This window comes from Maylandia zebra, linkage group LG23 (genome assembly GCF_041146795.1).
Source record: "Maylandia zebra isolate NMK-2024a linkage group LG23, Mzebra_GT3a, whole genome shotgun sequence".
Lineage (NCBI taxonomy): Eukaryota > Metazoa > Chordata > Actinopteri > Cichliformes > Cichlidae > Maylandia > Maylandia zebra.
In genome coordinates, this window is record NC_135188.1 from 23846550 (window position 1) to 23873644 (window position 27095).

General features: G+C 41.5%; 1 protein-coding gene and 1 long non-coding RNA gene across 5 annotated transcripts in view; one reads left to right on the forward strand and one right to left on the reverse strand.

Moving 5' to 3' along the window:
- Nucleotides 1–27095, forward strand: part of LOC101467929 (receptor tyrosine-protein kinase erbB-4) — a 377596-nt gene that overhangs the window by 290504 nt on the left and 59997 nt on the right. For all 3 annotated transcript variants that reach the window (XM_023153471.3, XM_004562566.4, XM_014409895.4), the window contains exons 16-19: nucleotides 6145–6189; nucleotides 11878–12010; nucleotides 20510–20632; nucleotides 22372–22470. In XM_023153471.3, coding sequence (XP_023009239.1) covers nucleotides 6145–6189; nucleotides 11878–12010; nucleotides 20510–20632; nucleotides 22372–22470 — 400 coding nt within the window. The remainder of the gene's footprint in view (nucleotides 1–6144; nucleotides 6190–11877; nucleotides 12011–20509; nucleotides 20633–22371; nucleotides 22471–27095) is intronic.
- Nucleotides 830–4542, reverse strand: LOC105941175 (uncharacterized). 2 transcript variants are annotated; one of them, XR_013095658.1, is made up of 5 exons: nucleotides 4477–4542; nucleotides 3473–3578; nucleotides 2936–3125; nucleotides 1057–1268; nucleotides 830–973 (listed from the first exon to the last, which is right to left on the reverse strand). It is a non-coding gene; the product is annotated as an uncharacterized LOC105941175 (long non-coding RNA). The 2 variants fall into 2 exon arrangements; XR_001167801.4 differs by having other exon boundaries at nucleotides 3473–3581; nucleotides 4477–4511.

Below are 27095 nucleotides of genomic sequence, written 5' to 3' on the forward strand. Positions count from 1 at the left end.
ATCCAGGGATAGCTGCCAAAATAGGTGTGAGATGATAATGGGGATTAGTACTGAATCAGTTATTCAGTTAATCTATTGAGACTTTGTACAAAAATGACAGTTTATTGCTTGTTTTTCTATTTCATATCATTGCAAATATGTTTTCATTTTGACCCATAATCTGAGAAAACAAGCCGTAAGGACAGAGGAATCTGGCCCTGGGAAAATGAGATAGCCACTTGTTGATATTTGTTGACAGATTTTTTTAAAAATTGGCAATCACTTAGCTGAACCTTTTAGTCTCTTGAGCCCAGTTTCTAGCATTATGAGTGAGAGAGGGTACATAATCATCTACACCACGAATATTCTTAAATTGAGTTGAATTTGCCACTTTATATCCAATTAGCTACTCGTGTATTTCTTTAAGGCATAATGTAATTTAAAAGGCTGAGTTTCGTATTTAAAAAATAATCATATAGTTGTCACAGAACAGGACATTAGAGACTAAACTGTTTTGTTATACTAAGCTATAAATATGATTAATTCTGCTGTAAAGTTGGGGATTTTAACATGGGGTGTATCATGGCTCACTTTTGAAGTTAGCCTCAAGTGGCTATTAGTAGTGTCTTGTTTTGCATATAAGTAGTGGGTTTTAAAATTGGACTAAAGTAATAGTTTAACTTTCAGAAAATATACAGATTTGCTCTCTTGCTAACAGTTAGATTGACAGCACCCTCATTAGTACATTACGCTGGTGTCACAAAACGGCTGGAGGCCGAGTACCAAAAATCAAACCCACGTGCAGATTACCCAAAGCGGAGGCTGAGGAAAGGTTTCAACAAAGGTTTATTAACTAGCACAAGAATGATGTTTACGATGGCACTTGGCTTTAGGCTTGACACATGGGACGTGAGGGTCTTGGCCAGGGGAAAGGGATAAAGCAAGGGGACAGGTCCAAGAAAGCAACGGCAGCTGGCTGGTGATTAGCTACGTACTGGAAGAGAGGAGAGCAGTGTTAAAGCGGTAGCCAATGAGGAGTTCTGGAGAGGATGGAAGCTATGAAAATCTTCGTCTTACTGTGCAGGTGGGAGATGGAAGCGTTGAAGGAGAGGTAGTGCGGTCTGGGTGGGTTTGGTGGTGTGTGTCAGCTGTAACTGAGCGGTGAAGATCCTGTGGTGGTGTAAGGGCAGGAGGGCAGGCAGGTGAGGCAAGGAGATGATTCTGAAAGCAGGCGGGTTAACCAGATTTCCAAGATGAGTGGTTCAGTGTGATGGAATTTCCAGGAGTAACTAGAACACAAGATTGCAAGGTAAGTAAAGCATTGAGAATCATAGACAAGACGCATGAGGCCTGGTTACCAACATAGGGTAGTTGACGAACTGGCGAGGAAGCAGTGTCAGCAAGCAGCTTAAATCTCCAACCTAATTGCCTCAATCAGCTTCAGGTGAGGGAGGCTGTAGGCCCTGCCCATGGGTGGATACCAGGGAGGTCCAGACCTTCAGCGGAATTTTCCAGCCACACCTAGACAGTGTTGCCAACTTAGCGACTTTGTCGCTATATTTAGCGAGTTTTCAGACCCCTTAGCGACTTTTTTTCTAAAAAAAGACCCCTTAGCGACTTTTTTTCTAAAAAAAAGACGTGAAAGCGCGTATTGCTTTTACTCTCAACAAGCAGCGGGTGCTGTAACGCAGTCAGTTCTTCTTTTACTCTTTTACTCTTATGCTGTTTTGTGGATCACAAGGTTTAAAACTACTTATAAACACACACACACAAAGTAACTCCACCAGAGTGCCTATTTCGGGTCACTTTTGCCGGTCCAAGCCCGGGTAAAGGAGCAGGGTTGGAATAGTGACATTAAAAAAAACAATAATTGCTAAAAGAAATTTAATTTGTATTTCTATATAAACTCTAGATGCAATTTAGGACGTTTTTTACTCACTTTATGTCTCTTCCACGATGTTATTTCTCTCTCCAACAACATAGGTTACAATTAGATTAGCATGACCAATTATGCAAATTAGGCAATGACGTCATTTAGCGACTTCTAGCGAGTTTTAGGACCGCCAATAGCAATTTTCCTTACTGAGGAGTTGGCAACACTGCACCCAGACCATGATAGCTAGTAGCCAAAACTAGTTGGAAATCGGCTTAGCCATGTATAGAGACAGGAAACAGGTTTATAAATGTCCCCATTAGCTAACCCATCAACCTCCAAAAACTGGGCAGATGTTTGTGTTGTATATAATTTTGCACAGAGCCAAATATCTTTTTTTTTTTTTTTAGCCTTATTTGCTATTTGGCTTAGTTTATTGCTAAGCTAATGGTCTTAGCTTAGCAGTAAACTAAGCCAGTTAGCATTAAACTAAGCTAGTCCTTAGCTTTATTTTTTTCATAAAAATAATGAAAACGGTGTAAACCTTCCTATCATATTCTACCCAACAAATCCAAAAGTATTATTTCCCTAAAGGTTAACCTGTGCCCTAATGCTCTGAAGGATGTGATAACATCACTTTTTTTGCTAAGTTTAGCACAACCACCAGCAGCCTTTTATCTGTCTGTTCATATTGATTGAATTTTATCACTGATTAACTTTTATATATCATATATTATAATATATTATTTATGTGCTGTTTTTGTTGTCTTGAAGTTGAGTACTGTCTGTGTGCTCTGAGACAACAGATGTACATTAGCAGCTAGGTATCATCAGTGCACTTAGTTTTAAATGTGTTCTGTTCCTTTTTAAACTATAAAATAACTAAATAAAATGTGGCAGATTTAAACACACAGTGAATTTATGTGAGTTTCTTAATGTTCTACAAAATGCCTGCCAATCAAAGTTATAAATAATAGTTTAGCCATCACGTCTCTCCCGACATACTTTAATACTGAGGCCAAAGCAGTATAAGTCTTCAAAAGAATGGCAGTTGTGGTTGTGGGGAAAATTTACCGTTCTTACCTGTTTATGTTTTCATCCTCTAAAGCTTGTTTTTTGAAGCCAGTATGGCTTTGGCTTTGAACTTGAGCCCAGGCCTTTTTAGATTTTCTGCTAGTGGGGAGACTATTATGGAAGAAGCCGAACAGTGGGGACTGGTAAGACAGACAGAAGATGATGAGTGAGGTGCTGAGGTGGAGCTTGTCGGTGGTCTCTGCAAACAAAGTTAGACTTCTGAATCCTAGCAACAGGGCTGGCGAGACGATGTGCAGTAGAAAGGAACTTAATGTTCATTCTCTAACATGGCAGGAGGTCATTTTATTTTACTGCAGCTAGCCTGTAAATGTTGATAGTATCAGTGCAGCTTTAAAGAGACATGGAAAGGAGAATTTTCGAAGTAGAGGGGATGACAAAGGATGGAAAAGGTACAAATTATTTACAGATACACAAGTTGAAGATCAAGAATATTATATATATATATTAAGAATATTATATATATATATTAAGAATATTATATTATATATATATTAATATTAATATTATCTTGTATAGAATCGGTACCTTGTTTAAGGACACGTTCACATGGCAGGTCACTCATTAGACGACTTTCCTGACAAAAAATAATCCCTGGCTTGTTGTGTCTGTTGTCAGAAAAGTCCTTTGTTCTCTGCTAATGCAGAAAGAAAACTGATTGAAAACACACACACACACACACACACACACACACACACACACACACACACACACACACACACACAACACAACACAACACTGGATACAGACACTGATTACTTGCTAATTAGCTATTTGGTACACCATTTAATTGACAACCAAGTGACTTTTGAGGAGCCACAGTTGTCACCGATTTAATTCCAAAGTTAGCCTGCTCTCCTAATTTGCTAAGCAATTTGTTGTGTCGTGTGTGCTCACACAGCCTTCGCGTGCACACACACCGAAGCATTCAAAACCTGTTCTCCTGTGTCTTTCTTGTTGTTCAAAAGTCCTCCATTCAAGGATCTGGAATTAATGAGCAGCTAAGAGTCTACTCTAATCACTTCCAGCTTACCTAGTGTTAACAACACTTCTTACTGATCGCTGTGCTTTCACCACCATCCTGCTTTGATTGTTCCGATAGGAAGAAACAAAGATAAACTTGTATTTCTTGTTCTTGGAGAAAAAGATAAATGTGATTCTTCGAAAGATAAAGAGTGATATCTCACAAGAAACACTACAGCATTCTTCTTTTCAGTCATCAAACATTTCACGGCAGGGCCAATTAACAATGAAATGATTGATAATTTAATAAATGTGATGGAAACATGTATTGTAGACATTGGAGAGACTAAATTCTTTCAGCAGAAACCTCACTGATGTTAAATGGACTGAAAAACAAGATGTGCAAAGAAAGAATAAAGCATAATTAAAAGCAGTAAAGTAGGCTTACCTGCAAATTGTATACAAGCTCAGAACGTTTAAGGTATAAGATGTAGCTGCCATGTTACATTGAGGCTACACTGAGACTTTGATAACATTGCTCACAGCTAGATGAGATATGCAGTACTTACTGATGGTTGTCATAGCGAAGCTGTGGACCAGGGTGTCCAACTCCAGGCCTCAAGGGCCGGTGTCCGGCAGGTTTTAGATCTCACCCTGGGTCAACACACCTGAATCAAATGATTAGTTCATTACCAGGCATCTGGAGAACTTCAAGCCATTTGAATCAGCTGTGTTGGATCAAGGCAACATCTAAAACCTACAGGACACTGGCCCTTGAGGCCTGGAGTTGGACACCCCTGCTTTAGACTATCTTAAAACCATAGATACCCCGAGTATCTATCCACTGTAGTCCACAAGATCATCTAGGAACTTAGCTGATCAGTAGGTAGTGATATTGTACATGAATGTTAGGTCTGCAGCAGAAGTTACCATCACCCTTGTGAAAAGTACATTTTTGTAACAATAAAAACGCAGCATTAACCCTGAACTAAGCCCTCAAATACTCTACGTTGTAGTGTAGGCATCAGGTTTTCCTAAGGCAGGAAGAATCTTCAAGGAAATGTATAATGAGGTCAATGCGTTCGAAAGGCTCCACCATGGGTTGACCCATACAGGCCTCGCCCAAAATACAGATAGCTTACCCAATAAAATGGTTAACTCCAAAAAGCTTGTCGCACATACGTATACAGTCACATTGCTCTGTTACCTCTGTTTTTCTCTCTCCACCAATCCTTGAAGGAAACACATGCTGCTATCTATCAATTTGATCAATTCTAATGCTTTACTTTGTTTTTTAGGGAGTAGGAAGTCTTGTCCATCTGCCACGTGTCTCTGGGCAGGTAGCGTGCGGTGGGTTTTGAAAGCTGCTTTTGTAAATGTAAATTTTTGTAAATACAGAGAGCGGAAAAACCCCAAAGAGCTGAGGAGATTTGCATATTTAGGTGATTATTATCTGTGTATTCATCACTTGGGCGGCTCCTTTTTCCTCACTGACAAGCTGTCATTATGCTCAGCCGTTTATCAAGCAGACATGCAAACAGTATAACACCACTGCAATAAAACTGTATGCCATAAAAGGCTTTAGATTCTTTTAAGAAATATCCCTGCAGCTTCCATATTTAAGGTAAATGCCACTTTATAAAGCTGTGTGAGGAATGAGGGTGGCTGTTAATACCACTAGAAGGCCCGACAGTAAATCCTGTCATACCAGAATATGTGAATCTTGACCTCCATTCTCTAAAACTTTAGATCACAAGTTCACACCCAACATTTCTCAACCTCATTACTGTTTTTTGTCGCTAAAATGAGGAAATGCTCAGTGGAGTCAGAAATGGCCTTATTGTGCTCTTTTTTAAATTGCCGTTATTAATCTTTTATAACTATTGAAAGTTTTCTTTTTAGATTGATATTTGTCTCTTTCCCATTGATTTCCCCATAGGTTTGAAACAGCACTTTGGTTTGAACTAAATGATGTATGTTGGGATGTTTGTTGGGTTTTTTGTCTCAGCCCAGAAATCCATTGAAATAGCACGTGAACCAAATGAGAACAAACAAGCCTTCCAGCTCACACACCTCTTCGTGTCATATTGACAAGCGGTCAGCCATGCTCGGGATTCAATATTTCACAGGTCCCTGCCCAGTGACAGCTGATTGACGTGGAAGAAAAGCAACATGAGGTTTACTCATAACCTGTCCCCGATTTAATGGATGATCTCTCTGGTTTCTCTGCCCTGCAGGTGCGTCGGGCCAAGACTCCAAGATTGTGTTGGGATGATGGACAGGTAAGGCATCTCAGGATACATTTGTGATGTGGGACTGGGAGACCACCATCAGATCCTGCTAAAACTCATTAAAGTTTCTGTTAAATCCCGTACCTTATGATGCTCATTAACAACAGTGTAGTCCATCTGACAGGTAACATGGGAATCTTATGTTGTTGTCTAAGCTTGTGCTAAGCCTTCGTCTGGTCCAATTATGTTACTTTGACAGTGTCTGATATGTGTAGATGGAACCAGCAAGGGGAAAAAAAAGAAAACAAAAATCCTCTGAAAACCTTAACAGATGTGGGATAGAGTGTATGGAGGACCAAAAGTGCCAAAAGATATTTACAAAATGTTTCTTTTATTTGATTATAAATGATGATTTTGGTCCTTTGTATGTTGTAAATTTTTGCTTGAAAAACTGATATTAGCAACATTTTTATATTTATATTTTATATTTATATTGTCCTTCTTATTTAAAATTTAATTTTACATTTTTAGTTAACTTTTTAATTTTAATTTCGTTATTATATTTATTTTTCAGTGATGGCAAAAGCAGTACTTGGGTGGCCAAAAGAAAAATATACATTAAGAAACTGCCATTAAAAGCACCAGTCTTTATATTAAGTATATTTATACGTTTTTGGTCACGTTTTTATTTTTATTTTCTTCTTTTTACATTCTTTTGAGCATTCTAAATAAGACCGTCTGTCATTGGAAGTGTTCTGTGGTATCAGTTTTTTATCCTTTAGAGAGACGGCATCCTGCGGTGAGATGATTGCTAATTTCTAATCAGGCTGAAAGCCCCCTCCTCGTTTGGTAATGAAGCAGAAATGCACAAAAAAAATTCAAATTAATAACGGGGAAATAATACACATAAGCAAATGAAAACAGAATTGAGTATTCTTCTAATACTTTATCAAATAATTTGTTTATACGTTTATTTAATAATGTCATGGTGCATTTAATGGCTTAATTTATTTATTTATTTTTATATATCTGTTTACTTGGACTTGTCATAGTGACACATCAGTTTTAGGCCTTTTAACACATTGGAGAGGGTATAAAGGAATTGTGAATCTTTTAAATGAATCTTTTCATTGATAATTAAAAGATGCAAAACTGATAACACTTTAATAACTAACTGATGATGGGAAGCCACTTCTGTAAAGTAGCTGTGTAAAGTATGAAGATGGAAAGCTGTGGGAAAGAGTAAAGAAAAAATGAACTTGTCAGCACGTTTTAGCTCCATTTTGATTATTATGTTGACAGACCACCACCAGAGACTCCTGACATAATAGCTAGTTCTGTAATTACAATCACTGATCTGCTACGTTAGTGTTTTTTCATATCTAAGAACATTCAGGTTAAATTGGGTAAAAGACGCTACCTTTTTTTGATCCACAGCACGGTGAATCATTTAAACACTCAGAATTAGAATGGCAGATGGTAAATATAGTGCACCAAGTAGTGATTTCATTACGTGCAGGGTCATAATCAGGGTTTAGAAAATAGTGAGGCTTTTTTTCACTTAATCTATCACATTTTAGGGGTAAAACGTTTGCCCCACTGACCAGTAGCCTAAACTTCTAAATAAACTAGATCAAAGCATTACAACACAGTCAAATTTTGAAAACTTAAAAAAAAAAACAGCTTTCCTTTTCTGGTATGTGGAAATATGGAATCATCCCTTCATTTGAAATGTTAAAAAAAAGCATTTGGGAAAAAAAGTTACTACACAACAGCAGAAACCATTCGTCATGAGTCACACTTCGACCTAACACCTCTAAACGCAACCCAGTCAGAGGCACAGTAGGGCCTTTTCAGAGTCTTTTCAAAGTAAAAGCCATCTAGAGCAGCGATCACCAACCCCCGGGCCTTGGACCGGTACCGGTCCATGAGTCGTTTGGTACCGGGCCGCGAGAGTAGAGGCTCAAGTGTGAAATGTATGCTTTTCGGGGTTTTTATCGGTTTTCAGCGTTATTTTGTTATTGTTTTTATCGTTAACTCGGTTTTCCTGGGTCTTTTCACGTGTGTTATGAATAAATCTTCTTTTTTTTGGTACCAGTACTAGTTTTATTTTGTTGTAATTATCCGCGACACCTTAAAGGCTGGTCCGTGAAAATATTGTCGGGCATAAACCGGTCCGTGGCGCAAAAACGGTTGGGGACCGCTGATCTAGAGCGTCACATTACCCCAGTTTTACTCTTTTTTTCACTGACTTCCTGTCTATTTAAGAATGGATTTTAAAATTCCGTTGCTTGTTTTTAAGTCTTTGAATGGGCCCCCCTCCCCTTATTTATCTGAGCTTTTAAGTATCCAGACTCCTGCTACGGCACTAAGGTCCTCTACTGTTCTTATAATACTTGTAGGCCCTACACTGTGGACCCGCTACCCCTGAACACCAGATCTGATAATAATTTAGGGGCCTTCATGTTGTTACCCAAAGCTCGCCTGTTTTCCCTGGCTTTTAGAGAATTTAGTGCTTTCGGTTTAGTTGTTTTAAATGTGCTATGCAAATAAAGTACAAGTTGAAGGTGCCAATTTTTACCATCCTACAGAGGTCCAGACATCAATTAACTCATAGCTGGTTATGCCCAATGTTGTGTGTTACTTTTGTTGGCTAATCCTCTCCCAGATTTTTGTGCTAAAAGGAAACACATAGGTGCATTTGCCAAACTGTTGAACTTTTTTATAAAACCAGGATCTGATATTGAAATGGGACTTGGCTGCTATTATATCTTGGCTTAGTAAAGTACAAAAACAAATTAAAAAGATCACACTTTTAAAATACAGAATTTTATTATTATTATTAAGATACAAGACTAAATGTTCAAAAGGCTGAAAGAGCAGGTGGCAGCAAGAAATCCCCAAAATACATAAAAGCAGCTGCGTTACCAGCTACGGCACAGAGAACCGTATTACTATTATTAACAAAAGGGCAAAACAACAGCAAGCAAGTAGGGTTAAGAACATGTGGTAAACCTAAACAGCCCGAGGACGACAACAGTTCTATTAAAACACCCATAAAAGACAATTAGAGCAAATTCTAAAGAGAGACGGAGTCATTAGAATTTAACCAAACCAGTATACCAATAAAAACAGAAGCCACGAGGTCCTCTTAAACCCAGAAAATTAGACCTTTTTACTTTCCTCTGGGAGTCTTTTGCTGAGTCTCCGGGTTCTTCTTCTGCTCTTACAGCGGCGTTATTCCCCTGTCTCATCTGATGACCCTGTGTCACTTGTCTTGCTATAAAACCTATCCTCCTAATTAAAGTAGTCCTTTCCCTTGTTTAGCGCTGTCTCACTCTGTAATTTGTGTCACTGCCAGTTTCTCATCTTCTTTTGTTTGTTCTTTTTTCTCCCCCCTCCTGCCTTCTCCTTATTTCTCACCTCCTATCTACAGCTCCCCCCACCCCTTACACTTCCTTTATTTGTTGTTTCTCCTTGTCTGTCTTCCCCTCTCGACCTAATCATTTCAAACTGCCGCATTACTATTCACCACATGGCCGTATATCTCATTATGTCGAAGCCCACAGCCTCTTTGTAAATTTCAAGCTCCCCCTTCTTTAAGTCCATCACAATCGATATGGCAAATGCTGCGGCACCTTCCTCTACCAGAGCACCGTGGTACACAAGTCTTCCATTAGCCGCTAATGGCTTCCACAACTAATAGAGTTTTCAACTTCAGGTATCAGGTGGGAGCAGGTGTTATTTTATGCTATGCGGTTGTGTTGATTCTGCCATCAGCAAGAAGGGGAAAATGGAATACAGATTGGAAAGAAAGAGAAGAAGAATGAGGGTAACAAAAGAAAAGAGTGTTATTAAGAAAAGAATTGAGTAGTAGCGTAACACTAGACACAAGTGAAAGGGGTATGTAAATGGCAAATGCATTAGTGCCATCATTAGTGAAGAGAAATAGCTTTTAACTTCCAACCTTTAGGCTTGCCTTAAGCAAGATTCACCTCAGAAGATGGAGAAGCAATTTGCGAAGGGTAGGTACTGTTAATTTCTCATTTGTTCGAAATTTGAAAGTCAGTGAAAACTAATTCGTATGAGTTGCTGGGCTTGGATTAACTATAAGGAAATCCAGCGCGGTGTAGCAGAAGCTGTGGCTCCTTTAATAAAGCAAGTAAAAGGATCACATAGCCTCAAAGGCTTTTATCTTCTGACCTGTGAAAATGGAAGTACCCTTCAATTAGAAATTGCTCTGTGCTCTATAGGGTGGGACTGTTTGGTGAAATGGGTTAGGGAAGGTAGTAAAAATAGCTGTGTGTGTCCGAGGTTGTTTATTATTGCATGTCGCTGCAACAACATGAGGGAAGGTGTGAGCAACTTGAGAAAGACTGGCCACAGTCACATTAAGGATTGTGGGTGGTTGCTGGTGGGAGATTGGACTGTTTGAAGAGTAAGGCATGAGTCGGGGAGGTGATCTAAGAAGTCATGAGCCATGCAGCAAGGGCAGAAAAAAGGAAAATACTTGCAAGAAGAGTTAAACCAACCCGGTTTTCATTCCAGGGGCGTCAAATACTGTCTCACTGTCGAAGCTGCTGGTGTCTCAGAGATAGGTGCAAAGTGTCCTTTGGCATCTGTGCAAAGACAGCCCTGGTCTCGCAAATCATCTCATATGGACCCATTGATGTCATTTAAATCCGCAGTGTTATTGTTATGTATGTTATTGTTTTTCACCTAAACCCAACCCAATTATCTTAATAGGTTTGGTGCATAAACCAAATAAATTTTAGTGTGCAAATCAAACCAACAGCTTTTGTAGAGTAGATTTTGGTGCATAAACCGAACAAAGTAGTTTTAGACGCATTAGACGTAGATAGGAGTGTAAAGCCGGCCAAGTAGTTTTTGGTATCTAAACCTCATCTTAGCTTTTTTTCCCCCTACATCTAATAATTTAGACTTTACTGAATAGTTTTTGGTACGTAAATCTAACCTAGCAGGGAGAAAAAGTGAAGAAAACAATGCACAGCTTCTGTCTGATAAATGTGCGATTTTCTGTCCTACTGTTTCGGACTTCTGTTTCCCCTCACCCAGACCGATCATGGCATCCCGTCACATTTGCCTTGTTCTGTCATAGGTGTCTTCACCAAGCACCTCAGGCACATTTCCTTTACCTTAGAATACAAAACAGCTTAAGATGACTGTTGTTGAAAACTGGAGCATCAGTAAAATTCAATATTTAAAACAAGACTACTATGTTATCATCCAGTGTTGCTGTGTGCAGTTAAAGGGACACTTTGTCTATGAAACATCAGCGGCTTCAGTATTAGATGCCCGGTGATGAGTGTGTGTCAGCCTTACATTAGAAGCATTTTGACCGATTAAAAATCGACAGTTTAACTGTGCGACACACGGCACAAACAAGCTATTTAATTGCTGCTAGCAGATGCTGAAAAAGGCTCTTAGCAGAACATTGTTTGTTTTCCACATGGCTCCACTGACATCAAACGATCTCTTAGCCCAACAGAAATGGGCCGCTCCACTAATAAACTTTTATGGCGATCTTGAAGCGAGCATCGCATTTTTCCGGCAGAAGACTCAATTTGACCTTCAGGGGTTAAATCTAAAGGGTGTTGGAGCAGATTGGATAATTTGTCAGCACTGGCTGAGGTTTGCACTTTATTGCAGTGTGCTCGTTAGTTTCTTAATGTTTCAGCAGTGTTCATGTTTTTTTTCTCTCTTCCCCTGTCTCTACAGGACACCCCTGATAGCAGCTGGAGTCATCGGCGGCCTATTCATCATCGTCATTCTGGCGCTCAGCGTGGCCGTTTATGTTCGCCGCAAAAGCATCAAAAAGAAGAGGGCCTTGCGGCGTTTCCTGGAGACAGAGGTGAGAGAGTAGAGGGTAGAGCAAACATATTGGGAGGTTTCTCCTCACCTGTGTTTTCTGAATGCTTTCAGCTGAATTAAGTTTCCTTAAAAGGTTTCATTGCACTAAACCTTTAAGGAAACCTTGAAATATTAAACCTTGGCTAAGGTACTTAGCCAAAGCAGCCAGCGCAAAGGAAGGTTGGAAAATTATGCATGGTCACCGCTGCCCATCGATCTGGCCTTGAAGAAGGTTCATTTCTGGGAAGCGTTAGAGAGCGGAGCGGACTTCATTATCAAAGGTGAAAGTCAAAGATCGGGAAGGGTGCAGGGTTTATATAAGCATCCATGCTTTGGTCCATGCCTTTTATGGTGCTACAGGACTCTCTCACACTGTTTCCTCCAGCAGTCATATCATCACTGCAGGTCCGCCGAGTTGGCCGTGCCCGTAGGTGGGGTAGGCTGCTTGTCATTCTGGATTAGGATAATTTACAGGTAGAGGCAGCAGTCTTATAGACAGCTGCCAGGCAGGAGATGGAATTAGAGGAGGGCAGCCATGGGCAGTTTCTGCCTCATCCCAGCCATGCACATCCATCTTAATCAAGCAGGCCCTGCTCAGACAGCCGCTTGACCCGGAGGGAAGTCTTCACTCCGTGCAGATTCGCTAATGTAGTGTCACGGAGCAGGAGGGGGTGGCTGAGAAGGATTCAGGTTGGGGGATGGGGATCCGCTTGACCCTTTTTTCTTTGTTTTTTTTGCATTTCTCTGTTCAATGTTCATTCAGTGCTGCAGCAGGAAAGCCTGAAATAAGGCCAGCATAACCTTTTTCCCCCTCCCCTTCATTCCCTGAGAGGACGTGTAAAAGTAATTAGACATAAAATCTTAAACGCCTCTGGCCCAGGGGCTACACAGATTAAGAGCAGGTCACAGGTTCCGCCCACATGCTCACATATTAGCAGCCGTGGAGTGTCCTGAGCTGGACGTTTAACCTCAGTCTTTTGGCGGTTACCGCGTACGAGAGCATCAGCCGAACGGCGAAAGGACAAAAGCAGTGGATCGATGCCATTACCTGACAGTTGTGATCGGTGCCTGAATATGTAATTCCCCTACTGTAATTTAAAATAATAGAAAGATTAAAATTTCAGTCCAGATTCCTGTTATTTATTGCTGGTTCTAGAAGGGATTAGGTTCTCCATTTGATTTTCGTTTTCCCTTAAATGTATCATCTCATTGTGCATGCACGCACTACTCTCTCCATCTGAATGCTTTCCCGCGCTCTCGCCCTCCCAGCATCCTTTAAAAAAAAAAAAGACCATGCGCTTTTGCAGTTTATATCACGCTTTTTTTTTTTTTTTTTTGGCTGATGAAACTACGTGATAGGCTTTGGACGGCCGAGTGCAGATTCTCTATTCAAACGAATAATGGAGCTGACTCTGTGTCTGTGAATGGAGATCAAGCTTGTCTGGATGAGGGATTTGGGGGACGGCGCCGGGCTCTGGGACTCCCCCTCTCTCTCCTTATCTGCCATAGCTTTTTTAAACAGAGTGCTCACCTCCTGCGTCAGACGGGAGGGAAAGATGCCTCCAGTGCATGCTGTCAGAACGTGATCTGAGCGCCCGACTCCGCATTTCCATATCAAGGACACGTGTGAAGGCTGTTGCACTGTGTTGACTTGCAAAAAAAAAAGGAAAGAAACACTCACACTCACTCTGCCATTTCACTGTTCTCCCTTTCTTTCAGTATTTTCTCTGTTTTACTATTCACCGTCTGTCTCTCGTCGTGTCCTCACCTTCTCGTTTTTTCCCCCATTTTTGATCTCTGCTTATCTGTCTCCCTCCCTCGTGAACAGACGCTTTATTCCTCTGTCATCTTAACTTCCTGTTTTTGTTTTGGTTTTGGTTTTTCCTCCTTCTGTCTCGCTCTCCCTCACCTCTCTCTTCACCCCCTCACATACTGTGGAGCCTTTTTGATGAAGCCCCTGAAAACAGATTGCTTTCACACAGGGGACAGGCGGCACAAACAGCAGCAGTCCCCTCACTGCTACAGCGTGACCCCAGGGTTTTGACCTTTGAGCCCAGCTCAATGAAGTAGGACTAATGCCTTTGAATCCTCCGATGCCCCGCCCCTCGATCCCCCTCATCTCCCCCCTCCCCCCAAGGTCCTTCTTCTAGCTCCTTTGTACAGGCGTGAGTGTTTCAGCACCACGGGTGAGGACAGCTCCCCTGCTGCTCATACGCTCTCTTACATGAAGGGTTTCAGCATGGACAGCTCCTGTTGTTCACCCCAAGGCAGGCTAACTGAGCAGAGGCATGGGGAATCATCAGAAATGCATGCAACTGAAGTTTATGTTAAATTTAAGCCAAGATCTGAGAAATTCAAACCAAATATGACACCTAATATGTCACAGCAAATGTTAAACAAAGAGAATATACATGACACGCATTGTGGAACGTATGAAAGTTAACCCTCTGAGGCTTGAACCGTGAAACCTTGTGGCGAATAAAAAAAGAGATTAAATATCACATTGCGTAAATCAGGTTTAATTTGGAGCTTCATTTTTGCTACAGATGACATTTTTGTTCAGTTTTATTGCTTACTACACTGATGATGTAGCAGTCTCAAAAATTCAAAAAACCCCATGTATTAAATATGATATACTTGGCATTAAAGGATTAAGGTACAAATTTGTGTTTTATATTACATCCAGCCTCTCGGTTTTCTCATACATAAGGATACATAGCATAAAATTACATAAACCTCTTTAGAAAGGGCTAATCACCTGGGATATACTCCAAATACTCCGAAGCCCAAAATCATCCAATGAGAGGCACTTCTGCAAACCGAAGCGCCTTGTTTTTTGGGGTTTTCTTTTTTCGAGAGGTCAGAGAAGAATGTCTGGGCTGGTTTGAGCTGACAGAGAGGTTACGGTAACTTGGATAAACCACTCTTTACAGCAGTGGTGAGCAGGAAAGCATCTCAGAAATGCCCAGCATGTCAAAGCTTGAGGCAGACGAGGCAGAAGACACAGCTGAGTTCCACTCCTGTCAGCCAGCAAGAGTAATCGGAGGCAGTAGCGGGCACCAGGCTCAAAAGAGCTGGACAGTTGAAGACTGGAAATAAAAAAAACCCAACATAGCCTGGCAGAAATCCCAGCTCTGCAGAGGTCTCGTTTTTTCTTTCTTTTGCTGATTAGCTGGATCAGGTGTCAGGTGTGTTGTGCTAATCAAGAAATAATCAGGTGTGGGTTCTGAGGACCAGGACTGTTTGTTTCTGTGATTTGATTTCTTTCCTCAGTGGACTTTTTATAGGCATGCACTGCGCTTCTGTAACGAGAGTCGTAATCAAAAAATAAATGGACTCATTAAAGAAACAAATACTCAACTGAAGGCATCGGTCCATTTAGATATCTATGTATCTACATTTTTGTTGTTTCTTTATATTACTGTGTCTAAATTGTTATGGTCACTTTTATTCTTCAGCACAGTCTGAACTCTCTTAGGCAGCTTTCTTTAAGTCGTATTCAGGAATAGTTCTCCAGGCTTCTTGAAGGACATTCAAAGCTCTTCTTTGGATGTTTCTGCCTTTTGTTCTGTTCTCTGTCAACATGATCCCACACTGCTTCAGTAATGTTGAGGTCCGGACTCTGGGAAGGCTGATCCATGACTGATAGTGCTCCACTGTGTGTTTTTCTATGCAGGTATGATTTTACTGCATTGGCATTTTGGTTGGGGAGCATTGTCATGCTGAAAAATGAAGCTGTTGTTAATCAGATGTGTTCCAGATATTTTTGCATTGTGGATCAAAATCTGATGGCACTTTTCTGTGTTCATAATTCATCAATTTTTGCAAGATCTCCAACACCAATCTGGATTCATCACTCGTTTAGACCTATTGTTACTGATTTTCAGTCCAGTTTTTGTGTAATTTTCATCCCTCAGCTTTTTATCCCTGTTTCCTTTCCTTAAGCATTTTTGACAGCACCCTTCCACAAAGACCATTTCTGGTGACACTTCAGTGTTCAGTAGATGATCAGCTGAAGGTCCGGATGCATCTCTTATCTCCTGTATCAGGTCTTTGCTGGATTATTTCCTGTTTCTTAAGGATGTGCTTCAGATCATTCTTTTAGGCCTGACACTTCTTCTTTTGTCCTCCACTTTTCCTCAAATTTTTTAAGGACACACTCCACACCATGCTGAGAAATGCCAAATGTTTGGCAATAGCTCTTTGCGAATTACTTTGTTTTGTGACAGCCTGCTAGTAACAAAGTGCCTAAAGATACAATTTAAAATTGATTCTTTGTTAAGTTAACTGTATGTCTAGACAAAAACACTGGTTCATCCCTTGAATTAGGAGCCTTTACTGTGCTTGACTGATTCATATGTCAGTGCTAAATGGTTTAACAAACAAAAACGTTCAGGCACAAGGACTGCACTGAAAATGAGTGAAAAAGGAACCAATGTCCAAATAAATATTGTACTGTAAAATATCAAAGAAGAGCAGAAACGTTTGGAGTAACAGACAGTATAATACATACCGTATAATCAATGCTAACAACAACAGGGAAGTTAAGTAGGAAAGTAAATAACACAGGCAATTAATTTACAAGTAAATGTAAAAAAAAGAAAAACATTATTGATTTAATTATTTCATAATCAATCCCTATATTTAGTTATAATATTATCTTTGGTTTATTTAAAGTCATATTTATTAATTCATCAATTTTGGCACATTAGGTCCTCCATATTTTCCAAACTTAGCCTAAAGTAAAGAACTTTTTTCTTTTTAAATGATAACTGTGAAAGTTACTGAGTCTTTTTCAAGTGACAGGAGAGATGAGTAAGAAAAAGTCTGTTTCAGTCCATACAGCAGTGGAGGAATTAGTTACTGCTCGCCTTTCTCCAATATAGCACTCTTGTTTAAGCACTCTCGCCAGATTTGAATAACAAAGTCAATATAGCAAATTAAAAAAAACAAGGGTTGACCCAATGTACTTTCTGGCTGAGGCAAACTTATTAACATTCAAAGCCGCTAACCCCCCCCCCCCCCCCCCCCCCCCCCCCCACCACACACACAAACACACACACACACACACACACAACCCGCATTCGAATGAAGAGCAGACGATGCTGGTTGTTTAATAAAACAATGTTAGGTGCAAAGAAAATTCCTTTTTTGTGACCTTGTATGTCTCAGTCCATGTGTTTGAGTCTAATAGTTAGATGGCTATCACATTTTTACATTTGTAATTGTGAGGTTATTGTTATACAACATGTTTGTCTGGTATAAATTCCAGTGACCCAGTTTTAACCCCTATTAAATCACTGGTGCTTTCGTAAGTCCGACATCAGTCACTAAGAATCAAAATAAGCCAACAAAGTTCACCTGAAAATTGACCAGGCAGCAACACAGGCCCCGAGACCACCTACTACGACTGCTCCGGGGCAAACGCTTGTGGCACGACAAAGTTGTTTCACCTCAATATGTTTCAATTACAGCCAACACAACAAATGTAGCTCTTTGAATGGGTAATGCGAACATTAAAGCATGTACCCGAGGGTTTGCAGAGCAAGTTCATGTTTGAAGACACTGTTTACTTATTCAATACACAATAATTCTGTGAATGTATTCTAGCTCGAGGCTTGAACATACTGCTTATTTGTCCAATGAAGCATCCCAATCCTCTCCACCGCGCCACCAGTGAAGCTCATTTGGCAAAGGCACGGTGCATTATTAGCTGGTAAATAAAGTGGCGTGGTGAGTGTGTGCGAGAGTGAGAACGAGCTCAAGAGAGCTTCGTCGGCTACGGGTCTGTGTCTTATTTAATAGACCTCTCCTCTCCCTTTCCTCTCCAGTCCAGTCCAGCCTCATCCTAATGAAACAATAACAACTACAGCCTGTCACCATCTGCTCTTATTACTGCTCCATCACCACCTCCCTGTGCCTCATCTCTGCTCTCTCTTTCCAAATCACTCCATTTCTCTCCACCCACAGCGGCAATTGTTTTTTTTTTTGTTATTCTAGCAATGTATGCACACACACCGAAATGCAAAAAATGCTCTTTGCACAAATACCATGCTGATATGATGGATGTGACCAAAGCTTGCCCTTTCTGTTGAGGTAAATACATCCAGTCAGCAACCAGTCATTGCTAGAAAATTTCATATTTCATTTAAAGCCTCAGAGGCACACTGTATAGACGCAGTGATATACTCACTGTTTGTAAAGCCTGTCTTGGCTGTTTGGAGTCGGAGGTGAGCATAAGAGAAAAGACAGCTAAGTTATCAGGTAGAACTTGGAAGATTTATTAACAAGATGCAGGCATAGACTCTATGGGTGACCTTCAGAGACAGGTACCTGCTAATCAGGGTGAAGGAACATGCTAGAATATCACTCACCAAAACTAAAGAAATTACCTGTCTTTGACAGTCTGTTAGTGTAATCACCACAGAGTTAGCCATATTAATCATCAAAACAACTGCACTAAAATGGTCCTTAACAAAGCACAGGGATGTTAGAAATAAATTATGACATCTGATTATTGAACTCAGAACTTTTTATGCGCAGAAGGCAGTAAACATGCTTATTCTGCTGTAAACTTGGGCATTTTACCATGGGACTCGACAGTTGTTGATTCCCGTTTTTGGTGCCAGCCCCCAAAGTGGCCATGTGAGGAAGTGCAGCTTGGGCTCAGCACTGTATTCCCATGAGTTCTCCCAGCTAAAATGACACAGTACATATCAATGTAACCACGTGTGCATCAGCTGTTTTATTAGCTACATAAATGTACTTGGCAGACTCCCTTTTGCCTTGAGAACTACTTTCATTCTTCATGGCACAGATTCAGCAAGTATGCCCAAACAGTTGCATTAAATGTGTGCATAGTTCACAGTTAACTGTCAGGTAAGATGTCAAATGCTTCTATCAGCATTTGAAGCGATTTGAAAAACGTCATCAAGGCAGCACTTTAAATGGCGGGGTTACTGCAACGTACATTGCAAAGAAAAATAAGAAAATTGATGTTTGGAGTTTAAAAAAAAAATAGGTCCATTTTCTTGACCTTGGAAAGAAAATTCAGTTTCTCTCCATGTTAGATTTATGATCCAAACCTTTTAAAACATCTCACATGTGCCCCAATGTGATACAGCTGTGGCCGTTTGTTTCCGCACTTCATCTTAACGCTTGTACAAAAACGCGATTTTGGTGCTCTACAGACCGAACGAGGTTTCAAACAGCACGTTACCGTCACTCGATCCACTCAGTCATCCTCTCATCGCTCCTTCCTTTCCCTCTTTCATCTCACTCACTTCCCCCCGTCTTATGAAATTTGTCATTTCCCTTCCCCTGCTCTAACTCACTACCTGCAGTGACATCTCAGCGGGCTTTACACTGCGCCTTCAGGACCGGCTATAACGATAGCCATTAAACGACGTGTCATTGCCGAGCTGCGGGCAATGTCATCTATTCTGCAGACCGGACCGGCGCTGCGATTGCCGGTCCTATTGTGCTGATGGTTTTATATCACATTGAGTAAGTGCTTGTATGGCTGACCGACTGATATATGGTCTCATTATATTGTTTGATGGTCGTGGCCAAGCCGGGTGATTATGCCGCTGATAAACCGCAGCGAATGAGGGACCCGATATGCTCATTAAGACACGTATTGATCAGGTGCATTGACTTTGTGTGTGTGTGTGTGCTTGATCTGAGATGTGTACTATAGGCTGCCTGGATGAAAATGTGTGTGTGGCTTTCTCTCTTGCCTCTGGCTCAGATCTTTTCACGGCTCGGTTACAGGTGCCAGCTCCTGCTTTTTTCATACTTAGTCGCCGAGGCTTTGTTTAGCGGCTAGCGGTGAAGGCGGGTGGCCAGGCCAGCTGCTGGGATGCTGCTCAGTGTCAGCTGTTACTGGCAGGGAGGCGGCGTGCGGAGGAGGCTTGTCATAACCTTGAATTGGAATTGTTTTGTATGTGCACAGCTGGTGAGCTGCTGCTCTTTGTCGACTGTGATAGCAGCTGACACCAGACTGTGATTTGCCTAGTGGTGGGCACGCTGCTGTCCACTCTGGCAACTGCCAGTTCTGACAGAACTCCACATTCACACCCCCGAATTATTTGTCTTTCATAAATGTGTGTGTGTGTTGCAGAATCATAACTATCAGGGCCGTACAGTCTCAGTTTTTTGGCTTCTTTTTTTATTTGCTGCAAATAAAAACCTTGTGTTCACCTTCCACCGCTCTTTCCTAGACTTGCTTTTTACTTATTATTTTAAATGGAGCGGCCTCACCCTGCTGCATGCTCCCGGTGGCTCTGAAGATGTGTTTTAGCATTCACAGTGCCAAGTAGCAGGAGGTTAAAAATATTTGGATTTGATGTAAAAGAAAGGCACACTTCTAGTTTTCGATAGCTTTGCAATAAAAACAATAGCTGCCAGGAGGTTTTCTTCACATTCTTGGCACCAGATGAGACAGAGAGTGGGATAAATAGTCTTAATATGAGTGTGTCTGTGTGTTTTGCTTCCTCAGCTGGTGGAGCCCCTGACCCCCAGTGGAACTGCTCCAAACCAGGCCCAGCTGCGGATCCTGAAAGAGACAGAGCTGAAGAGGGTGAAGATTTTGGGTTCGGGAGCTTTCGGAACAGTCTACAAGGTCAGTGTGTGGTAAAGCCATCCTGCAGACTCTGGTGCCGATCAATATCAAGTAAATACAGGGTATTGCTGATACCTTTAAGTTGTAAAGGCAGCTTACAGTATGTAGGGGACAGCAGTGTGTCACAACTTGTTGTGTTGTGTTAACACAATAAAACACATCTTTCAGCTTTTCATGTATTTTGAAAGCCAAAATGCCAGATAGTTGCTGTGCTATCAGATGCACTAATCACTGTTTAGTTACAGCTTTCTGATTGGCGTAGACATAGAGTATGGCACCAACCTGTGAGCACATCTCTCTTAACCCTGCCGTATAGGCTGAATCACACCAGTCCCTGCTTCTCCACAGCAACATATTTAAACTGTAGATGATTTGCTGGATATTGGTAAAATATTTGGTCAACTTCACTGTTATGACACAACACTGACAAATTAACACTACTGGAACTTTTATGGCCCTACACTGTAAATGTCCAAGTCAACAAAGCATAAGATTTACATCATTTAAGTAGCTTCTTTAAGCTAGCTACGTATTAATGATGATCAGTTTCTTGCTCTTCTCCCACACGGTGACATTATTTACCCGTCCAGAGTGAAAACGCATGTAGCTGACCGTCCTTTGAAAGCTTTCATCCTGGCAGTAGGGTAAGATGAAGGATTCTATAAAAGATACACGTAGATGTGACTGAAGTGGAGCTCTGAGTTAGAAATCGCCACTTGGGATTTAAATAAGGAGAGATCATTAGCAGGAATTGAACATCATTTATTGATGTATGGAATTCAATTTCAGGTATTTACCGGTTAGACCAGAATGGCGGGTGGGTTGCGTGACAGCATCTGCAAACTAGAATGACAGATAACCAGTGATATTTAATGTCTGCAGAGTGGAGGCTGATGGGCCTGAAGGAGGCAGGCAGAAAGATGACTGGACTACACCAGTGATGTCACAATGAGCTTGACTGCATGGTAAAGTGGTCACGTGACTGAATAGAAATTCAGTTGTTGACAATCAACACCTGATGTTCAGATATCTTTCATAGGTCATATTTGAGGGGTATTTTTTCTAATGTCCCCAAAAATAAACAAAATATAGACCTTATCACGCAAGTGTGGAGGGCAATACCAATACCAGCATAGGTGTCAGACCTCTCTCGGTTGAAGAACAACCTCTGAACAACAAACACAAACCTTTTCTTTTGTCACAGCGTTTCCTGACAGACACAAGCTGAGGGCGGCTCAAGGACCTGGAACAGAAGTTGCTGTTTGCTTGCCAAATTCGCTGCCCTTGGCAAAATTATTCATAGCACCCCGAAAATCAGCAGAATCCATCAAATAAATACTGCACGTTCTACCGCTGGCTCCAAATTCCTCTGGATTCCTCTACTCATCTGCCCGTTTTAAGGCATATTTTATTTAAATTAATCTGCATGCAATTTATGGCAGTACAATCCCACAGCAGTTTGCTTTTAGCAGAATTTAAGCCTCATAAAGTGAATTGAAATTGTGATATTTGTCTTTTCTAATCGCTTTATCCAAAGGGTTTTAAACTTAGTTATGCACGAGCTAATTGTTGAAGGCCAACGGTATTTTTTGAAGATGGGGTTGGATTTATTAGAGCTGCAGGAGACAGTTAAACACAACAACCACCATTCAAAGTCAGTTCTGCGGTAGCTCTGTGTGTGAGTGTGTGCCAGGGGTTGTTTATTGGGTACATTTATGGTGATTGCTTGTATATTTCAGGGCATCTGGGTCCCAGAAGGTGAGACGGTGAAGATCCCCGTGGCTATTAAAATCCTCAATGAGACCACCGGTCCTAAAGCCAACGTGGAGTTCATGGACGTGAGTATTTATATCGCAACAATTTGTATCTGTTTTCGGCCGTGTGTGTGTGAATGTGCGTGCGCGAGCCATAAAGCGTTGTCACAGAGACTGCCGGGTCTGTCGCTTTGTGGAATCGTGCATTTGGCGGTAAATTCTTACGAGAGCACCTTCTCAGTCGGAGCCTGTAATAAAGTGAACTCCACCACGCTGTACAGCCAGCCATGTATGGAACAAGACTCTATTAAAGAACAGCACTAGTTTATGAGATATGGCTTTATAGCAATGCAGGAATGATGGAAGGGAGAGGAAGATGAGGAAGGGCAGGCGGTGGAATTTCCATTTTTTTCTTTCTTTCCTTTTTTTTCAAATACACAAGCTTTTGTGTCTCATTTATCACAAGGTTGTGCAAAAAGGTGCCTCATCATTATACAATTGTGGATGCTGGATCATGAACCCTTTCATCTAGCTGTTCATTTCTGTCTTTTTAAAAGCAAATATCCCGTTGTTTTCAAATCCACCTTTTCATTTGGGGGGATTTTTGCCTCTTCTTGATCTTATGTGGCACTGAAATGGAGTATTGTTGCATTTCAGGTTGCTGATTGGGAAAAACAGGTCAGCTTAATGTCTCATTATTGTACTCTATGCATGTGACGAACATGGTCTGTGTTTTGTTTCTTTCCTTTAATTCAGCCAGAATAAAGATTTGAATAGATTATAATGAGAACGTAAATGAAATAGCTGTATGTGATATGCAGATGTTGGAGAACAGCATAAAAAATAATGAAATTGAATTGTTAGCAAAACAATGTGGATAAAAAGTTATCAGTAGCATGCAAAAGAAAGTTATTAAGCCTCGCAGTTGTAATTATTAGTCAAGTAAAGTACCCCGTCTTTCAGTTTTAAGGTTTTAAAAAGTTTGTAAATACAAGCTCAGACCAAGCAGACATGCCATAAGTCGCTGCGTTACTAATTTTAGGCAAAGATAAGTAAAAATGCAGAATCAGAGTGTGAAAAACTAATTCCACTCTCACCGCTTCCACATGATTTAAGGGGGTAGATAGCAGCTTGATGCAGATTATTAAATACTCTTGATTACCTGATCATCAGGAAGTGTGAGCACCTCTATTAAAGCAGACGTTTTTGTCAGTTTGAGTTATAAAGTCATTTCCAAACAATCTGAAGTCTGTCAGTCTGCAGTGAGAAAGATTATTCACAGGCAGAAAAACATTCAAGATAGTCCCCAATCATCCCAGGAGTTGACATCTCTGCTAATTCAGTCCAAGGTCAGATCGTGCAGTGTTCAGAGACACTGCAAAAAACCCAGTAGCTACATCTCAGACTCGACAGGCCTCACTGGCACATGGCATTTGGTTGCTTAGGAAGAGAGGGAAGGGACGGCGGTGAAAGAGAGAGAGTGATGTCGATAGCAGATTTTAAAATTTGAGAGAGATTTGTGATCTTTTGCGTGTTTGGAGTGTGTAGTTAGCGTGTAGTGTAGTCAAAGATGCCACCAGTGTCTCCAGGGGGACAAAAGGAGGAGTGATACACCCCGGAGGTGTCGGGGCAGTAATGTGCCGCTCTGTCTGGTGCTTGAAGTGGCACAAATACTTTGTGTGGCATCTTATTGTGGCACCTGATGGGGAAAACACACCTGAGACATCGGCTGCATTTAATGCAAACAGTTGTACCTTTGCTCTTTGCTGCATTTGTACATAATCTTTTAAAATGTGCAATTTATGTTTGCATTTCAAGTTATGAAAATGCTTTGTTTAACATGTTTGTGGTTGTTACAGTAAAAACATCGAACTTTTTGCTTCTCAGATTTTGTGCTTTTTTTTGGTGATTTTAGTTCCATTGTGTTAAAGGGAACCCCGGCTATTAACACATGTTTGCACTAAAATATGCATTTTGCTTTCAATAACACATATGTGGTATTAAAATACGCCAAATGTTTTCCTTTTAAGCACATTTTGATATTATTTGTATCCCACTGTAATTTTACTGTATAAAGAGCTAACATCTCCAACATTTCTGGACTAGTTAGTCATTATAAGAAGTGTTTATGAACTAAAAATCACGAACGTGGGATACTGTTAGTCCATGATTTCGAAAGGCCAGTGTATGCTCCCGACGCAGGGGAAACAAATTTTACCTAGTTTGGCACAACGGCTTCAAAGTTTTGCTGCACTGTGTTGCATGGAGAATCTGTAAAAATAACGATATCGTAATTTCACTGTATAATAGAAATTAGAATTCTATTAATGTTTTTATCATGCGGTTATGCGATACCATGGATAGCTGCTACCATAAAATTAAGCTCTTTACACCAAACGCTCTCAGTCGCCGTTGCCATTGGCAAGCAGTAGCCGCATAGACACCAGTAGTTTTCCCTCACTCTCGCGTCCTCGTGTGACGGATTGTTTTCATCTTCATCTAAAGTAAGTACTGGTTGACTATTTTCATCATCTCTCTCGGTTTGCTCTGGTTGAAACTGGAGAGGTTGAACAGAAGCCATTTCCAGTGCGCTTCTAACTGTGAACTCGATGTGGTGCAACCATGTGACGTCACTACCTAGAGTGCATTGAGAAGTAAATAACGATGGTGACCTACTGGTAAACTGGTTTTATATAAAATGTGCTTAAAAGGAAAATATTTGGCGTATTTGGATACCACATATATTTTATTGAAAACACAGTGCATATTTTAGCGCAAACATGTGTTAATAGCCGGGGTTCCCTTTAATGTGTTAATACAGTATGAAAAATAACTGCAAAGTCAGACATGTGAGGTTGTGCTGAAAAGAATGATACCTAACAAGGCAAGGTAAACTGTTTCTAAAGGTGAAATCGAAAGTAGTCAAAAAACAGCCTTTTATAACCTTGAACCCAGTGGGTCAGTACAGTTAAGCCAGAGGAAGCTTATTTAAAGAGTAGCGACACTCCCACTCACATGTGCACTTGGACACACAACCCAGAGGAAGGTGTCCACGCTGGATGAACGCTAATTGGACTGATATCATGCCGGAGTCTGGTATCCAGTTCTCATAGACCATCCGTGATCCTTACACGTAGCATAGTGCTAACAACTGCGAGACGGATGGCTACACACAGTGATCAATACTAAGAATGTTAATGCAAAAATCAAACACTAAAATCATTATTCACAACTAGCTGACTACCAACCACAGTGCGAACCACTTTATTCTCTCTCCTGTCGCACACACAGCTGCGCTCCGTCCTGTGTTTCCCCATTTCTGGGCACTTTTTTTAATCTGTGCATCTTTTTCCTCCCTCCTTTTCATCGGTCCCTCTCTTCCTCTTTCTCGGTGTCTCTCCCAGTGGGCGTCCCTGTCCATCCAGAGCCAATATGCTCTGTCTGCTGGCTTGTTAAACAGCAATCTAAAGGCAGGCTCACGCTTCGCCACTGAGAAACTGGCCACTGGAGTGCCAGCTCCAAACACTCTCTGAAAGTCCGCACACACACACACATAACCAAACACGCTCTGTGCAACAAAAAATAAGCCTCCCCATGGGGTGAGGGAGGCGGGGTGGGGTGGCCTTGCCTGCGAGAGATGCAGAGTGAATTGCTCGTGTTTGCAAATATGTGGATTTGACTCGATTATGTGACGTGTGAAATGCAAAGGCCCTAACAATACATTCATTTAATACATCTGCTCCACTTTTGTAGCACTCGCGCGCAGACACCCACACGCACTAGCACAGGTGCAAGTTTCTATCAACTCTTGTTTGTGCAAGTGTGTGTGAGGGGGGCAAGTGAGCAAGGGAGCGAGATGGAAAAGGAGGGTCAGCCGGCAGTAATGGAGGTTGGCGCTCAGGGAGATGAGAGGGAAACCAAAACACACGCACACACACACACACACACACGGGCAAATCCTCGTAACATTTGCCCGGAGAGTAGAAAGCAGGAGCAAGAGTTTAGCCCGACACAGTTTACGACTCCCAGGTCTCTATTGAGATCACAGTCTGAGAATAAAAGTGCTCTTCCCCCTTTTTTTCCCTTCCTCTCTGGATCCCGAGGCGAGGCGCATTCCTGGTGCAGAGGTGGCTGATGGCGAGTGGTTGGGGGCAGAGGGGGAGCAGGTGGTTTTAAGAAGTGAAAAAGTAGTGGCACAACTTCAGTGCTGCGAGGCTCTGCTTAAATCAGGCCACTGATGGTGCCAAAAGCCTCACGACGGCCTATGGCCCCGCTGCTGTTTAGAATTAATCTACTCGCGCACCACCCACACTGCCACCACCTCTCTCCCTCTCAGCTCATTCTTTAGCATCTAAATTTAAAAAGGCACCTCATCTATCCATCGGCTGCCCCGGGGCCAAGCCTGGATATACACCTCCTCAACCGCTTGCCGTATGCAAAGACGGAGAGAGAGAAAGTGTGCGTGTGTGTCCTTGAGGGCGTGAGTGTTTTCAAGAGCTGCCAAGAGAGTGTGTCTGCATGTCAGTGAGAGAGAGAGAGAGAGAGAGAGAGAGAGAGGCAATAGGAGACGAGAACGAGTGAAGTGAGTGTTTCTGAGCGATGGCACTGAAGTGCAGCTTCTGCTCAGCCATAACGCGTATACGCGCCGGCCACAAGTATCGGTCCTCGCCATCATAACACTTCATCACCGGCACACATCCTTCTGCTCG